The sequence below is a fragment of the Sciurus vulgaris genome, assembly GCF_902686455.1.
Source record: "Sciurus vulgaris genome assembly, chromosome: 14".
NCBI lineage: Eukaryota > Metazoa > Chordata > Mammalia > Rodentia > Sciuridae > Sciurus > Sciurus vulgaris.
In genome coordinates, this window is record NC_136475.1 from 44394539 (window position 1) to 44413927 (window position 19389).

General features: G+C 33.2%; 1 protein-coding gene across 8 annotated transcripts in view; it reads left to right on the forward strand.

Annotated features, from left to right (window-relative positions):
- The window catches only part of WDPCP (WD repeat containing planar cell polarity effector), a 390926-nt gene that overhangs the window by 81065 nt on the left and 290472 nt on the right, over positions 1-19389 (forward strand). For all 8 annotated transcript variants that reach the window (XR_013758962.1, XM_079109698.1, XM_079109695.1 and 5 more), the window contains exons 2-6: positions 2161-2245; positions 7432-7479; positions 8348-8392; positions 10015-10085; positions 10344-10403. Coding sequence is in view for 7 of the 8 variants with exons in the window: in XM_079109698.1 (XP_078965824.1) it covers positions 2185-2245; positions 7432-7479; positions 8348-8392; positions 10015-10085; positions 10344-10403 (285 nt within the window). In the remaining variant the exon portion in view is untranslated. The remainder of the gene's footprint in view (positions 1-2160; positions 2246-7431; positions 7480-8347; positions 8393-10014; positions 10086-10343; positions 10404-19389) is intronic.

The following is a 19389-nucleotide window of genomic DNA, read 5'->3' on the forward strand; positions in this document are numbered from 1 at the left end:
ACCAATTATATGTATCTGAATAAATTCTAAATTGAGGAAGTGATTTTTTGTTTTCCAGTATAGTCTGAGAATTGGTGACCTTTGATGCTCAGTATCAGAGGAAATATGTACCCATTTCAGCATATCCTTTCTTCTTTATTCACAATGAAATGCTAACTCATTTGCATAATGTAATTTAAATATCTTCTCTTGTATAGAAACTTCTGCACATATGGATGTTTTTCCTTCATAAACCACCTGTTGTACTTAGTACTTATTCATTAACCTGTATATTGTGACAGCTAGCATTTTGTTACAACAGGGTAGATAGAGTAGTTTCAGAGATCTGTTATTTTTTTAAGGCATTTTAATGTAATAAAATAAATTTAGATCAACCCCAAATTTACTGTTATTATTATAACCTGTTTTCTTCTTACCCTTTTCAGCTTCATCTTTTGCCACACTTTTCACCATGCACCTGGATCTACCATTGTCCTTGGGACATTCCGTTCTTTCATTCACACTGTTGTGTGTGCTCCCTCCTGCTCCTCTACATGCCAATACAGCAGAACACTAAGGTTGCAACACTACCGCTGGTGCTAGTCTGCATAGATTCAACACCTGCCTTCACCTCCTGTTGGCTATGTGATCTTTCTGTGTCGGTTTCCTCATTATAGAAGTAATGATGATATTACTTCAAAGAGTAGCTATGAGGATTAAATGAGTCAATAGGCATAAAATGTTTAGAACAAGTTTTTATTGTCATCTGTTTTTGTTAACTTCATTATTGTCATCATCAACTGATGAATTCCTGTTCTTCTTTAAGGACCACTAACATTTCAGAACTTCTCTGTAGCTTCTCATGCTGTTCAGGCATGATTGGGCCCCTCTTTTATGCTACTCCATTTTTCACTTTGCCTTTTCAGTTCTTGGGCATGCTGTTTCTCCTTAGTTGAATGCATCTGTTTCTTGATGACTTTTAAGTTCAGTGAGGTCCTATAAAGGTGAAGGAAGAGCCAAGGAAATTTGTACTATGTCTAAAATTGTTTTGGATTAGCACCTATATGAATAGTATGGGAAATTTTTTTAGTTACTCCTAATGTTAAAGAAACTGAAGGTGTTTTCTTCCATTAACAGATATCTTAAAATATTTTTTCAAATGTCTTTTGTTATCTAGCAATTTGATGGAAGAACATTTATTTTATGATTTCTGTACAAAATATTCATAGCTTAAATTACTGTCTGTATTTCAATATATAGCATAGGATGCTTATAGTACCATACAAATTTCCAAGCAAATATTTGCAAGTTATATATATTTTTAAAAAATTGTAAAATATTTTTTCCCAAACTGACCTTCTCCCAGTTAGTCCAAATTGATATGGTTCTACTTGATTAAAAAACAAAAAAAGTATTTATAGTGTCTGTCACTAATTCCTGCTATTAAAATGGTAGGAAATATAGGATGTACATTTTCATGATCTGTTTTTTGTTTGTTTGTTTGAAATGCAGTTAGAATAGAGTGGCTGTATCATGCCATGCAGATTAACAAACTAATCCAAATGCTAATTTAGTTTCACACAGTTTACTTTTAAGTAATTGTGTTTCATTTAATGGTGACTATATACCATTTACCTTGCAAATCTCACTTTAATTAGCCTGTTTGTATGTGGGAGATCTTAAATATTTGCTTTATTATTAAAGTTATTAATATTAAAATTATTATTAAATTATTTTTCTTAAATTTGCTTTATTAAAAATGTACCACAAAATATGCTCGTACTTAATAACTACGTAACAGATTTTTCTTTTCCTTAAAATTGTAACTTAAAAACATGTCCAAATATTAAATAATTCTAAATATACTCAGTCTTAACCAAACATATGCTATTGAAAACCTAAATACATATGTATTTTTCTTACCACATTTCCCAGTGTGATAACTTATTAAATCCAGGAAAAGAAGTATATTTTTCTTTTTCCTACAGTTTATGTCTGGATGGTTAACCAAATGCACTAAAGTGTATTTATTCTAGTGGACCATATCTCAAATTTCATTAGTTGCAATGTGCTTTTTTTTTTTTTTTTTTTTTTTTTTTTTACCTATTTCTCAGGGATTTTGGTTTTATTGGCAATAAAAGATAATTAATTGGTACCTCTTCTTAATTATTTTAAAAACAGGACAAAGATTCCTTCTGCCATCCGATGTCTTTCTGCTTGACTGAACTGCACCTGTGGTCTTTGAAGAATACCTTACACATTGGGGGTAAATGATCTCTGAATCAATTTCAGTATTTTTCACTCATGTTGCACCATTATAAATAAGCATTAGCAAAGGTTAGAGCCTGGGTTCTCCATCTGGAGTTACATTCTTCTCTGTCCTTAATGAAAAATGGAGTAATAAAAACTAATTCCTTTTAATTACCTTTATTAACTTATTTTTTCAGTTGAATTGTTTTTCATTTTGAAAGTAATTTATTGTCTTAATATTTGTTTACTCTTAAGACACACACATGCTCACTTTTTTCCTGGGTTTGTTGCTAATAACTGGTTTATAATCATGAATGTTTGCAGACTAGCTAATGGTAAAGACATTTCTATTTGATATTAAAGTAACATTTAAAACATCTACCTAAGATGTGCAATTATTATTTTCTTTGCATTTTATATTTCTTGAGGGGGAGCAATATTAATGTGTTTTAATAATGCTTCTTAGCATTCTAGGATAAAATATATTTCTAGAAAACATCTTTTTTAAAAATCCCTTCTTAATTTATTACCCAATGCAACTTTTGTATTTAGGACATTTTTACTTATACACCTTTTATATCATTACTAAGAAAATGGTTGACCTTGCAAAGTACTGTTTCTTAACATTTTCAGTAAGTTTATCCTGCTTAAAATATATGAGGTTAGAACTTCCAGTTAAACAAAAATTTAACACACATTTTTTTTTTCCTCTAAAATGAGAGTAAATGAATTAAAGAAGGTCTACACCCATTAGGATTAGGTGAATAGGAAAGGGGCCAACTGCAAATGGACAGTTTTTGGAAGATGGATGGAATGGGGAGTTAGCAGAGCTGAAAAATCTGAAATTGCCTACAAGAGGAAAATTCCACTGACAACTTATTTGTGTCTAAGAACTCTTGAAAGGTATAGACATTTGAGTAGCCAGATACTGCAGAAGATGGGGATGTGTCATGAGGGTGACAACAAAGGGACATGAGAGTCTGCATAAGAAGCACGTAGACACCTCTCACGCTGTGGAAGTATTTAATTAAGGAGGCTCTAAACTCAGGCACGCCAGAGTCAGTGGAAGCAGATCTACTGAACTAAAAACAGGGATGAAATGGAAACCTACATGCTAATGGGTGAGTTCCTATTAATCCTCCTTGGTTCTCAGAATGTCATATCCAGTTATACACTTTCCAAGAAAGAAGGAGCTTGAGAAATTTCTCTTCAGCTTGACTTCACAGCCCTGGAGAAAAGATCTATCTACTCTGATATTTGAGGGGGTCTTTCATTGAAATACCCTGCCCCCTGGCTGATCAGTTAAGCTCCCACCATACCCCTTTGGCAAGCCCTGCTTATGTAAGCAAAACTGCTAGTCAGTTTTCTAGTGCCTCACTTGGAAATATGAAGACAGAGTAAGAATCACCAGATATTTGAGGAATGATTTAACAGAAAACAAAACAAAACACAAAAGTGAAAGAATATTTGAAGAAACAAAGATAATATAGAAAGGGAAAAGAAAGTACAACAGAGACCTAAGATGTTGAATCCATGAAGCAAGAAACAGAATATAAAAGCTTCAGAAAACATTGAAAGTTAAACTAATTTCTTGGAGATTAAAAATGAACAGGAGAATGAAATTAACCAAACTGTCCTGTGCATATATGAATGTATCACAGTGTTTACCACTTTTATGTATAACTATAATGCACCAATTTTAAAAGAAAGGAAAAAGGTATATATAACAAAAAAAAGTGTAGCAGAAAAAAATTTAAAGCTCAAAAACATAAATTATTTCAAAAAGTAGAATACAAACACACACATAATAACAATAAAAACACCACAAAGAGAGCTTACTTCAATGCTGGTCAGAATCTTTAATTAAATAATTTTATTCTCTGATCATATTGCTTATTTTTTCATCTTTCTCATCTCCTTACCTGTATATATCTAGGTTTTGTGCTTCTTTGAGACTGTTAATCTTTTAATCTCTTGAATTCTCCTAGTCAGTCAGGCCTACTTTTGCTTATCCTACCCAGCTTGGATCCCATATTTGGAAATCTGATCTATTCTATCTTGATTCCCTTGAGTCTTCTCTTTCTTCACAGTTCCCCACAGACTCCTTCCCTGCCTCTCCACATATCCTAAAGTCTTTGTCCCTACTATTTCTATTCTTGGGCAGTGTGTATTTTTTAGAGAATTCCACAGTGATGCATAGAGGCCTCATGGGGAAATAATGGTCTTTAGCCCCACCTGAATCTTTGTTTGTTTGTTTGTAGGGCCACTTTACCACTGAGCTACATCCCCAGCCTTTTTATTTTTATTTTGAGACAGGGTCTTGCCAAGATGCTGAGGCTGACCTTAAACTTGCCAAGGCAGGCCTTGATCTTGTGATATTCCTGTCTCAGCCTCCTGAGTCACTAGGATTACAGGCATGAAGCACTATGTGCAGCTCCACCTGGTTCCTTAGCGTGGCCTATCCATTCTCTCTATGGGGACATTCTTCTCTTTAAACCCATGAAAAATACTATTGCTTCTTAAAGGCTAAGCTTTCATATGTTACTTAGAAGCATTTTCTGCCATCTAGAATAAGTAAGAAACCCTATTAACATGCTCTCATTATGCTTGACATTTGAAGTATTTAAAATTTTTTTGAGCTGAGCATAGTTATGCATGCCTGTAATCCAAATGCTTTGGTAGGCTAAGGCAGGGGAATTGGATGTTCAAGGCCAGCCTCGTAACTTACTGAGATCTTGTCTCAAAAGTAAAATAAAAAGAACTGGAGATGTAGCTCAGAGGTAGAGCACCCTTGGGTTCAATCTCCAGTTTAAAAAAAAAAAAATTTTTTTTAAACAATTGCAAACTTAAAAATTGCCAGTACAGAGAATCTTTTTCTTTGAACCATTTAAGATAAAGTTGTAGACCTGATGCTATACTTTCTGCCAGGCTTCTGCGCTGCAAAGTTATTTTCTCCTTTGTAATTAATAAGTATTTCTTAAGGAGGTACCTTGAAATTATTTAAGTACCATTTCCTCATCAAACTTTAAATATACTTATTTTCTATTTATCTCTATGGACTCAAATTTCCTGTTTTATTCAATAGTTACAATCCATCACTGTTGTTATTTATTTTGTTGTTTAAATTGTCTCTGGTATGCTTAGAGGTACCATTTTCTATATGGCTTCTGTGTCTTTTTGACACATCCCTGTCAGTATGTGAACACTTTCATTTCAGGCTTATATTGTACTTTCCGTTTCCTAGCTTTGGAATCAGTCACTTCTCTAAGACGCTTACTTCCTTTTAAAGAAGAAGGGTGTTAGCAGCCAAAGTATACTCTAGGTACCCTCATTGCTTTTGGACTGCTGCTCCCATATCCTTCAGTGGGCAGGGCTTAGGAAACAGTGTATGTATGCACAAATGTTTATATCTACATACATTTCTCTATCTATATGTATTGAAAGTCATGAGTTTACATTGATACCTCAAATTATTACTATAAGGTTCATTTTAATTTTCTAATTTTTCATGTTTATTCTTTTCAGACAGGAACCACCATATCTTCGATTTATTTGTTTAAACAATCACCCTGTCTACAGTCAATCTCCTATTTCTGTGGCCACTTCCTACCCTGCATAGTTATCCTTTTCATCTCATGTGGGTTTTGACCCATCTTACTGGTCTGCCCTATATATGAATGTTGTATTTACCTTGTTCAGCTTCTGATACAGCACACCATATCATTGCCCCACTTGAATGTCCTTCATACTCTATGAGGGTTCTAATGTACTCATCAGGCTGTCTGTATGGACATCTTCCTTATCCAGCACTCACATCCCTGGTGGTAAAGTTCTCCACTCTTGCCAGATGCAGTAGGTCAGACTTATGCACAGAATTCAGGGTTTCTTATTTTCTTCATAGTTCTAGTCTAGAGTTGTAATAAATATTTGAATGTATAGAATGATGGTATGATTATGGACTGGTATATTTTAATAGAAGATATTAACTACATACATAGTATCTATGGTTATTACCTTTAAAGGACAACAAGAGACTTTTAAGCACAACATATGCACTGAAAAGTGTACATATCATTAGATTGTGTTGTGAACTGTCAGAAAGCAAGTACACCAATAAAATCACCATTACCAGGTCAAGGTATAAAAATTTTATCAGTATTCAAAAAGCCCTGCTCATGACTTCTTCCAGTCAATCCTCAGTACATATTTTCAACCTAACTGTATTCTTTAAAATTGTATTCTTAATTAATGGAATGAGTAAAGTAGAGCTTCAATAAATATACATGACTGACTATTTTGAAAAAGCTGTATTTGAAGAGTTAATTATAGCCGTAATACTTTTATCATTCAGTTTGCAAAAGTTAGGAGCAGTCAGTCACTAGGGGGCAGCCTGTACTGCTTCCAGTTCTTTAGAGACAGTTGTCTCTTCCTTATGGTAGTAACTGAGAATTATTTTGCATGGAACAAAACAAATGTTACTTCAATGAGAGAAATATTTCATTATTCATAGATATGGTGAAAATGGACAAAATTATTCTGTTCTTCTGTATTTAAATTGCAAGAATAGATTACTTGGTTAAATCAGTGTCAACATCTGGGAAACCTAGCTTTGCTTCTTACCTAGCCACAGCAAAGCATCTGAATTTGAATGAGTTTGGAAGCTTTCTGAATCTAAACAAGTTTCAGATAATAATTTATCCATACCTCCCTGTAATCCTCCCTTTCTTTCCTGCAGATTTCTCCCCAAATGCTGTAGGATGGAAACTAGACTCTTGAGCTAAATTGGAGAAAAGCAAGCCACAGCTCGGAATCCAACAGCTAGGGCATTTTCTTCCATCCACTGATTTCATTTGGCATTGCTTAGTGGCAGTTCCTTTTGGTAGCGCCCTGTGAAAAATATCAGAGGAAGTGTGAAAGAGAAAACTTGGTCTTCCTTGATTTCAGTTCTTTACTAATCTTTTCCTCATGCCATTCTAGTTTTGTGTAAATTTTTTCTTATTAGATTGATAAACTTTCCAGATTCTGCATATCCCTAGAATAGATGAACCCATGTCCAGATGCTTTTGAGCTATTTTATTTCTAGTAACATAAGGAGACTGTTTCTGCTCCCCCCCACACCCTTCCCTCCAGTATAGTATGGTTTGGCTTCTTACTTTCCAGAACTTTTTACCATAATTTAGTGTTATTTCTTCCTTTCTATAGATAGAGATATTGGAGTCTACCAGTATTATGACAAGAAAGATCTGCCAGGTAAAGTACCTATTCTACTCAGCTAATTTTTATAAAGTAAAAATTCAAAGCAATGAAATACCATTAAAAACTTTTTATGAGCTTTAGATAATTCTAGAATTCTAAGAAAAGTTACTTCAATTCTTTGGGAAAATTCTAAGGTTGATATCTCTCTGGTTTATATACAATAAAGCCATATTGAGAAAATGTTATAGAAGAACCTGAAAATTTTCATTTTACTGCTGATCAGGCTGATAACAGGACAGTCTATTCACATTTAGTTATTGGTGTCCCAGTAGAGGGCATTGTTAAAGCATGGGTCCCACTGATGCTGGCTTCCCCGATCCTCACCTGATATCTGAAATAGGCATTTCTGAGTGAATGATCAATTTTCTTTATCTGATTAATCCTGTTAATCCCAGAAGTTTTATGTTGAGCCGAAAGGTCTCCCTAGCTAGAGTTTCTTCCTGTTCTGTTCTCTGTTGAAGTGGGGCTTGTGTGAGCATCCTGTGTGTTTAGCATGGTGGTTAATAGGCTGACTTCATGGTTCTGATGACAGACTGCTGCAACTTCCTTTCTGGGCTCTATTGCAGTTCCTTTCCCTATCTGATGAGATTGGAAACTCAGGATATTGGCCCACCTGTTGTGCTACGTAAGCCTTTTCATTGCAAATTTAGGAAATACCTCTCAATGAAAACATTCAAATTGTGGCATTTTCCTCAATTATTAAAGTTTAGTACAATTAAACTTTTTCAAGTTTAGCACAATTACTAATCTTATAATATGTGATAATCTATTATATAGGTACATATTAAAATGCAGTATATTATAATATTATAAATTTCATGTCTTCTTTTTCTTTTTATTTCTTCTCCGCCTTGAATATCAGCAACAGAGCATGGTAACTTAGAAGAAAAGCAGAAACTGGCAGAATGTAAGCTTACTTTATATATTTTTGGAATTATAAAACTGGAAAATTCAGTATTACAAAGTATTCTGCTTTCTGCACAAATCGGAAATGTTCTTCTGTCCAAATTTCTTATAATTATAAGTTCTCATTGCTTAGATACATAAAATTATGAGTAAGAATTATGTTTGTTACACTTTTCTAATTTAGATCATTCAACTCTATACTCTGTCCAATTTTGATAAGATATATGCTTATGTAAACAAACTTTACTAATGAATTATATGTAAATTAATATATTTAAAATATGTGTACCATGCTTAAATTCTGATGGTAACATTTAATCATTCATAGTGTGCCTAAATTATTAACATGCTTTAGCCATTTTAAGAATATAAGATTTGTAATACCAGTATTAGCATTTCATTTAGTCTTTGCTGGTTTCATATGTAAATATGTTATATGTATGTGTATATACACATACATAATATGGCTACAGTGTGATATGGTTTTAATTAGCTAAATTAAATATAATTTAAGATCTTATTTGGAATTTAGCAAGAGCAGAAAATTCCACTTATTTTCTTGTTGAAAGTGATTGAACTGCCATTTAATTTTTATTTTATTTTTTACATTCAATTTTTAAATACTATATTAGTAGCCGTAACACAGATTTTAAAATTTGTACGTTTTACACATCAAAATTGTGTTTATAGAGCCAAAATAACTTGCTGAAATAAAATATATAGCAATTCTACTCTCTGCTTCAAGTATCTATATGCTATATGTATATAGCATATACATACATATATACAGTCATGTATACAATTCTTATTTAGAATTATTAATTAGGAGAATCCAAAGATTAATTCATTTTTCTGGTAAAATATATATGATTAGTTTAAATTTTATTTTATTTGTGATTCTGGGGATCGAACTCAGGGCCTGGCACATGCTAGGCAAGCACTTTACCACTGAGCTGCACCCCCATTCCAATCTTACATTTTTTAACAGAACTAGTTTGTCTTAGGTTAATATTGTGACTCTACAAAATAATTTAATCTTTCAGTTACATTTATTCGAAATAAAATAGGGACATATCATTGTTGAATTTTTGTGTAGATTTTCAAGAGGATTATTTTAAAAAGTATTGTTGGTATCTAATTTGTTTAAATTTGAATTCCCCTCATTTAAATTCATTCATATGTCATTTTGAAATTTTATTTATTTTCTTCCTATATTTTTTTACTCATAATAATTTTCAGGTCTGAGTAGGTCACCTGAAGAATTTGAAATTTCTTTCAGATTTAACGTTTACATATTTACATGAAAAGGTTACTTCATTGGTAAAGAGTGGGTCATTTACTATTAAGTACTACCAAATTCACATACCCAGCAACCGTTCCCAGGGATTCTCTAAATCTTGTTGGTTATCATCATAAAAATTATCATCAGGGAGATTGCTTTGTGGTAAAAATCCTGTTCCTATGAAAAAGCCCTTTAAAACGCAGTCATTTGATGACAGAAAAGAAGCCCACTTCCTCTCAATTATGGAGGTGTTTTATTTTAATCTTCCTAAGGCACACTGATAAGCAGAGCTTTCTTTTTAAAGTCATGTTTAACTAACTGTAGTACGTTTTATTTGCCAGCACGAGATTATCCTTGGACACTCAAAAATAGACGCCCAGAAAAACTTCGAGATTCACTCAGAGAATTAGAGGTATCTTTCAGAAAGTTTCAAAAAATGGCAATAAACAAATCTGTTTTAAGACCTCTTTCAACAGCTTTAATTTTCATAAAGGATCAACTCTCACAGTGATGATAGCTTTGCTTTTGTCCGGTGAGAAGTTCCAAAACAGTTGCCTCTTTGTGTGGCATGTTGATTTTTTTTTTTTTTTAACCTGCAAATCAGAAGCACTTTAACTGATAATGACAATGTGTATGGTCAACTGCACTCTCTTTTTCTGTTGGTCTTCAGGAACTGATGCAAAACAGTCAGTGTGTGCTGAGCAAATGGAAGAGCAAATCTGTCTGTCAGGTAAGATAGTTTGACAAGCTTTTGTAATGTGTCACCAGTGGAGCTGAAAACTATGTAGTAATTGGTATTCTTATGTTATGATAGGTATTGGACAAAAACTTTTTAGGAGTCAATGTTTCATAGTTTGAATTCTAGTCATTCTAGAACTAACATTAGATAGGTTGACACAGGCCACCAACTGCCTCATTAATCAGTGTAGTTTTACTGACATACGTTACACACTAATAAAAATCTTTTCAGATAGCATTTTTGTTTGAGTTTGTCTGAATACTGTATTAGATATTTTCTGGCATTTAATTATATTTTTTAATGAAGAGGATACCCTGGGACAAAATATATTTTTTTCAGTATTACACCTTTTAAGCATTTGTGAATAACATACTTAAGAAAATTAGTAAGCAAACTAGAGTGAGACATAATATAATAACATATTTGAGTCTTCTAAGTTGTACTGTTTAATATGGTAAGCCACTAGTCTCATTCTATTTGAATAATGAAACAAAATTTAAATTTAGTTCCTCAGTTGCACTACCCATATTTAAAGTGCTTAGTAGCCACATGTTATATTAGATAATATAGATACAGAACATTTCACCACAGAAAGTTCTATTGGACAGCCCTACTGGGTCATACAGAAGATGTGTCAGTGGGCTTAGATTTAGAGTATAATCAGGATATAATTAGTGTACAGTGATCAAAATAATGGACAGATACCTTAGCTATACTAATAGACTTAAAAATACCATTTGAATAAAAAATTCTACTTGCTTGTGATAAAAAAGAATAATCATTAGTCATCCATAAATTGAAATTGCATCATTACTACTAATAATTTAAATTTTATTTATGGAATCAAATATCCTGTATTAATTTAAATTTTTATTTACTGTATAATTTATTTCATATGTAAACATTCTTGTTTGCAGTTTAGGTCCATGTTTCTGTCCACAAATCTATAAAACATCAGATTTATAGTAATTGTAAACATATCTTGATCTAACTTTTGAATAGACCATTGTTTTAGTGGATTCTATTTTTTTCTCACTTTTTTGTTTAAACCAATCTACCTTTAGTCATGGAGGTAAGTAACTACTTAGTTAGCTCTTCAATTGACATATATTTTTACTTTCCAGAATGTTTACAAGGCTGAATTAATTTTTTTAGAAACATAATACTTCTTTAATTCTTTTCAGGATAATATTCAAAAGGATGATTGTCTTAAAAAATCACAAGTTTTTGCATAAAAATGTTTTAATCAGACTTTAAATCTTGAATACAAAATGTACTCCAGAAAGTTTCAGACTTAGTACAATTCAAAAATATAGTTCTTTATGCCATTACTCACCCTAAAAACAGGCTCAAAATTATTTGACTGGAGGGCAAGCTTGCCACCTATAGTAAGGGGTGTGTCTTATGGCCTCCACCCTTACCACTACACAGGTAAGTTGGAACATGTCAGGCATCTTAAAATATGCGGTAGAATATCCCGATAGACAATCCTTTGAGATAGACATCATTGCCTTTCAACTTAATAGCAAGTTTATTTGTGTGGAGAAGGATGTACCTCACTATTGAATAAATTCAACTGAGAAAGGAATCTTTATGATAGAGTATATACACAATTACTTTTGTCATTTACAGCAATTTGAAATATTGATTACGCTTTTAACATTTCCAGTAGGACTTATTTTATGTTCTTATTTTGTGCTTTATTTCTATAAAGTATAAGATATTCTTAAAATAGGCCTTTTATTCCTCCCACACTGTTGGTATTATATATGGTAACAAGGTAAGTTCACCTCTGCCCACAGGTCAGGTCAGTTCTTACATTTTTAGGGCTTTTGAGAGGCTTCCTAACATTATCCTTCTACTTCCTCAGTTTCTAGATAGCACCTTACTAGGCCTTCTAAAAGTGTATATGAGTTCTATTCCTAAGGATCTTTAGTATCAGAGAAAGTTAAAATTTTGATAGTCAAATTAGATTTTTTAGCTTAAGGAAATAATTTTTTAGCTCTTTCCATTAAATTTTTAGTAAATTTAAAAATTTTTTACTTCTAAAATAAGTAAACCATCTCATCAGGCTCTTTGAAGTTTCTCCTTTTGTGCACCCATTCATTGTGTAGTTTCAAGAAAAAACATGCATCAAATTCTATTAATGATTTCCTCATTTATTTAACCCTAAACTGGCAGCAATTGACCAGATGTAATGTTTTGTGACTCTTAGAAAAGAAGTGAAATACAGTTCTTGGGCATTTTGGTGCTAACACATTTGGACTGTCAACCTTTAAATTAGGCTACTCATGTATGAATATAAATGTTTTACCCCAAATAAATGATAAATTTAAGATTTAGGGTATTTATCTTGCTTGTCATCTTTTTAAGGGATTCTTAAACAGTCCAATTGTTTAGACATCAGTGAGACAACTACTGCAATAGAAAGGATTTTAGAGGAGGCAGTCTAAGCCTGGATCTTTCCCTGTGTCAAATAATGAGGATTTATAGGTTGTCATTATTATGAGAGCTTAATGTTGCTGATATAATAAACTATAAATTGTATAATTTTAAAAAGTAGTTCCTTTCACTTGTAAATTCAGAACAGTTTACAAATAAGATTTACCTGTGCATAAGTTTGGGATAAAAATTGTCTTTTGAGGTTGGTTTTTCAGACTATGCCTATTCTTAGTTTGAGATGCATTAAAAGATGTGACATATAATTTAGAGTTTTTGTTTTACCATGTATTAAATAAATTTCTCCCTGGTGTTTTGATCTCCTATATTTAATTAACAGAAAGTATTTAATAATTACCACTTTGAATTTCTTAAATCATTTTGTAAACTTTTCTTAGGGAAAGGTAGTTCCAGCATTAAAATACTTAAATTGTTCAGCATTCTGGTGGAATTTTTTAATTCCAGAAAGAATTATGCTTTAAGTCACATTCACATTGTTAGATTATTATACATAATTAAAGTAATATTTTCAATAAGCAGAGATCTAACTTCACATATATTGATTTTTAGATTAAATTATTTGACTCCTGTGTATACATTTAGCCATAAATATGTGTAATATATTCAATACTACTCTTGTTTGTGACCATAACAATTTTACATTTCCAGGTACAATATTCAAATGATAAATTATTAAAGATAGTTTCTATTTTAATTCTGTCATGACTTATTTGAAAAACTGTGTAAAAATGCAGATTTGTTTTCCAAGTGTAACACAAATTGTGACCTTATGGAATTCATTTGATCACAACTTATTTAATTGTAGAACCTGATCTTTTTTTAATCAAATTGTATGAAAATCTGTTTCATTTTCTCAGAAAATAATAATAGACAAATCATGGTATTAAGTTACAGCTACTAGTAATAGCATATTACTTATACAAAATCCATCATATAGTATTTACTCCCTTGGTGGGAGACGCTGTGGGAATCACTGAGGAAACGTAAGGTGTGGGCTGAGTTCTAACCTAGTCAAGGAAAATAAACATGGAATCACCAAGACACTAATGACTATTGAGTTGTATGATACCAAATAAAAAGACAGTAGAAGCATCAATGTAATATGAGATAGTTAAGAAAACTTTTGCAGAGAAGTTATAATTTTACTCAGGCCTAAAAGGATGTGTAAAATTTGGTTAAACTGAAGACAAAGGCATTTCACAAGGGGATTAGATTACCTGAGAATTTAGTGGGATGTCTACATGGTAGTGAGGAGGTGGATTTGTTTGGGAACAAATGGTTCATGGCATTGCTAATTGTTTGTCCATAATATGTTTGAAAGCCAAAGTGGAGCTTTTTAAATAGAGACTTTAGTGTTACATTAAGATATTGATACATTATCTTATATAACACTATAAATACTTTTATATCACGGAAATACTCTATTAAAATTAGACTTACGGAAGGATTAGTCTGGAAGTGGAATGTAAGGTAAAACATGAGAACCTGAGGGAGTAAAATCATTTCAAAGGATAAGTACAAGGAGACTAAGGTGCAGAAAGTTTTGAAAGACAACCAAGAAATTTAGAATGAAAAAAATTTGGTTTTCCCCTGTTAAACATGTGAAGGTAATCAAATGATGTTATTGGAAATATGGAACTGAAGTGACAAGTTGGAGTTGAAAATGTGATGAGATAGCCAAAGAGATAATATTAAAATCATCCAGTTGGGTGCCTTCATGGAGGGAGAGGTGATGTCTTGGGAGTAGAACTGAGAGCCAGAAATCCTTCTCTTCAGGGAACAAGAGAGAAAAATTGAGTCAACAAAAGAAGCAGAACAATCAGAATAATGAGGAACTGTGAAGTTTGCTTTTCTAAAAATCAGAGTTTAGAAGTCAGAGTTCCTGAAAAAATATGATTGTTTCTTGTTTAATATTTAACCTCTTCTAAGTCTCAATATTGTCATCATTAAGTTGTCAGTCGGATTTATTGAAGTTTAACAATAAACCCTGTGGTCTTAGCCACGTCTCACGTGGTTGAGAAAAGGGTTAACTGCCAGAGGATGATGTTGGCTATAAGTCAGTCAGTTACCCATAAACTTATCTAATCAATAAAAACACAAGAGCCAATATTTTTTAAATGAAAGAGGTGTGGTGTGATGGGTCTGGCCATACCAGATCTGGACTCTAACAACATGGAGTAGCCCAACTCTCTTTTATTTATAACACACAGGTAAAGGGGGTAAAGACCTGGAGGAGCTTCTTCTGTGATGAACAGGATAGGATGGAGTTAGGGGAGCCTTTTTCTTATGGGCATTGTGGGAGAAACAGACAGGGAACCACTCCCACAGTGCCACATTCCCCCCCGGACAGACCTCTGTATCTGCCAGTTCTGGGAAATCAGATCTCTGCGTCATGAGGCTTGTGATTCTGCTAGATGAGATGGCTTCCTACAGAACCCATCTTTATATTAGGTGATATTGACAATATTAGATGGAATTCTTACCTTTAAAGAATTTCATATTTATTTGGGAAAGAAAACTAATACACAAAGTGAAAGAATAATTTGAGATTAAATTATATTTCTTGATACAGTATTTAAACACATCTAAAGTTCAGGGATTCTTGCTGATTGTTGCTGATTAAAGCTCTTATAGAGGAGTCTGGGCTTAAACTGAACTTTGAAGGGAGGATATAATTTAGACAAGTAAAAAAGAAAAGGAGGACATTCTTGATCATGGGAGAAAGTATAACCAAAGATAAATTGTCTTTAGATAATTAAAAAGCAAAGCCTAGAAAGGTAGCATGACATCCCTAGTTATTTGATAACCTCTTTTAAGCTATACATAGACTATTGTTTGTTGTGGGGTTGAACTGGTTTCACTGTTTATGATAAACAAATGAGTAAAGGAAGGCTTTGGGGCCAGTGAAACTTAGCCAGTATATAGCTACTTAGTACTCTAAATTTTCTCACTTTACAGTGAAGCCTGAGTTAATGTCCGCCTGTGCAAACCAGTCTTCTAATTGCTTTTAAATACAACCAAAGAGCCAGAGATCACCATACTTTGCAGAAATTCCCCATCTGTAAACACAAAAAGTATAAGTCTGAGGCTAAAACAGACAATAGAATGAATCAGGGACAATGTAGTAAATAGAACTAAATTAAGATAATTAAAATTAATATCCACAGAAATTAGAGGAACTGTTGCATCCTTTTTTTAAAATTATAGATGAACACAATATCTTTATTTTATTTATTCTTTTTTATGTGGTGCTGTGGATCAAACCCAGTGCTTCACATGTGCTAGGTGAGCACTCTACCACTGAGCCACAACCCAGCCCAACTGTTACATCTTTGAAAAAAGAATAACATGCTGATTTTGAAAAGGAATAACCACAAAAAAAGAAAAGGAACTATTGCAAATTAAAATATGACAGCACACATATAAAAATTAGTAGAAACACTGAAAGGTAGTTGAAATATCCCTATAACATGAAACCACAATGACAAAAGAACCTAGTAGTGAACCCATAGGTTATAGAAGATAAGAAAATTTGGGACTGGGGCTGTGGCTCAGAGGTAGAGCATTTACCTGGCACATATGAGGCACTAGGTTCAATCCTCAGCACCACATTAAATAAATAAATAAATAGACTGATTAAAAAAAAAAGAAGATAAGAAAATTTGAGCACCAGGCCAGAGGTCCAATATCTAACTAATAATAGAAAACAGAAGAAAAGGAACCCAGATATAATAGAAGAAAAATTCCCAGTACTGAAAGTTTGAAAGGATTCAATGATTGAAAAGAAACCAAGAGGCATGTTTTGAAAATTTAGAAAAAGTTATATCTTGTAAGTATTTAGAAAATTGAAAAGAAGATCCATAAAATTTTCAGAGCTAAAAAATTTTTTTAAATATATACAAAAGACTGAGAGTAAGAATTACATCAGAGTTCTCAACAGCAACAGAGAGTTTGAAGATAATGAGCTCTTCAAAACTCTGAAAAAAGTGATTTTTACCCTTTTAAAAACTGTCCTTGCTTAAATGATAATTTAGGAATCTATTTTCAGTCTAGTCACCTTACTTCTATTCTTTATTGTGCTTGGTGTCTTCAAATTCAGAAACCTTGTTCCAGTTCACAACAGAATTTAGAATTCTAAATTTTCATAAGGACATTTAATAAGCCTATTAACTCTTAAAAATTTTAGTTATTGGAAGATGGGCTGTCCTAAAGAAAGCAATAACATAAATAAGATTATTGGAATCCAAGAAATAGGGAATCTCACATAGAAAAGAGGTAAAACAAAATCTTAGAATGAGCACTGTGCCTTAAGCCTAGGGAACAAGTAGTTCAAGTTGAGGAAAAGGATCAAAGATTTCAGGAAGAATACTGAGAAGGAAAGGAAGCCACAGCTCATCTGATAAAAAGAGAATTAATAAGTGATAATAAGGAGATACAAGATAGTTATGTCCTCATTCATAACAGAAAGTCAATAAATAATGACTAAAGAAGAAATAACATATATTGAAGCCATTGCTAGTTGTTTGTCCAGTATTCATTTTTCTGAACAATGTTCAGAGTGGCAATATAGCCAGTTAAAGGTATTCTGCTTCCCTAGTCTCCCACCAGCTAGAACTGGCCATATAAGGCACTTCTGACTTTGTTAAGTAGAGGTCACTGGTGGGAATGCCAAGAAAACTTATCAAAGGGGCTTTTGTTCTTTGCCTTCTTCCAGTCTGAATCTGAGATAAAATGCCAGAAGGGGTAAGGGCCAGCCTGTGAGCACTCATTCATTCAGTGAGTATTTATTTAGTTTCTGCTCTATATCAGAGAGTATTCTAGGTTCTAGGGATAGCAATAAACAAAAGGTACAAAGTGACCAGTTTCCCTGTTCTCATATAGCTTAAATTCTGTTGGGGGAGAAAGTAAAGATGAAGAAGTAAAATATATAGTAAGTAAAATAGGGAAAATATTGGAGAAAAATAAAGCAAAAAAGATAGGAAGTATAGTTGGTAAGTGGTGGCGCAGGATGTTCCTTATATTCTGTGGCCAGAAAATGACTTAAGGTGTCCTGACATATAAATGTAAAGGAAGTAAAGGAGTAAGCCATGGAAGAGAAAGAAGGTTCTAGGTAAAGGGAACAGTGAGATGAGAATATACTTGGCATGTTTGAAAGACAACAAGGAGTCTATGTGACTTGGGTGGACTGAGCAATTAGAATAGTAACAGGAATTGAGGTCACAGAGGAAACAAACAACAAAAAAAAACAGTTTATTTTGGATCTTCTGGCACATTGAAAGGGCTTGACTTGTACTCTAAATGAGAAAGGAAGCTCTTGAGCAGAGGAGGAACATTTTTTTAATTGGGTCACTCCAGCTATTGTGATGGGAATAGATAGAAGGGAGTGAGAATAAAAGCAGGAAGATCAGTTTCCAACATTTAGGTTCTTGCCTTAGTCCATGGTAAGGCATAGTGGTGACTTTGACTGATTAGTAGTGACAGAATGGTAAGAAATGGCCATGTCTTGGGGTACATTTTGAGTGTTAAGTCATCAGAATTTGCTAATGAGGTCAAATGTGGGGTATAGTAGAAATTCCCAAGCAGTTGAGTGAATGAAGTTGCCTTCTACTAAGATGGGAGAGACTGAGAAATGACATTTTTGAGGGAAATGTCAGGAGCCCAGTTTTAGAAATGCTGTGTTTGAATTGCCCATTAATAACCAAGTGAGAAAGTAAAAAAGGACAGGTTGATTATAAGAGTTTGCAGTTGAGGGAAAGTTTTGAGCTACAGCTGTAAAATTGAGGGGCAGCTATGAAGGTGGTATCAATGCCAAGATATTGTTTAAGATCACCAAGGCAGTGAGTGTAGATGGAAATAGAGGAGATCGAAGGGCTGGTATCTGGGGTCCCCCAACATATGGAGACTGGGGAGATGGAAAAAGGACCAAAGAGGTAGATGACAACAAAGGGAGCATGGTGCCCTGAAACCAGTTTTTAAGAATAAAGTCAAGTGTTACTGGTATGTAAGACAGCAGTAACCAGATGCCTGATACTGTCCACAGGGTGGGTAGCATGTACATCACTTGTGACCTAGATAAAAGTGATTTCAGGGAATGGTGCAGGTAGAAGCCTGATTTGAAAGTACGTAAGAGAAAATGGGAAGAGAGAAATTAGGGGTGCACAACATAACAATGGATTAAGTTTATAAAGGAAGATGGAGAAATAGGAAGAGGTGAAATTAAAAGAAGTTTGAAGTTTTTCTTTTTTAAATGGGAAAAATAACATGTTGGTAGGCTAATGAGTGTGGTTCAATAGAAAGGGGGAAATCAGTGCAAGGAAAGGGAAAATTCATTGCTGGAGCTATTGACAAGAAAAAGAAGAGAGAAGAAAAGAAAAATATGCCTACTAAGGTGATAGGGACAGAAAGTAGATACCTTATGTGATGATATCATTGGGTTCTCCATCAGTGGGGACTGTTTAACTCCATACTTCATGTTATGCAAGAAATCCCAACCTACCTTTGGTTATGTATTGATTTT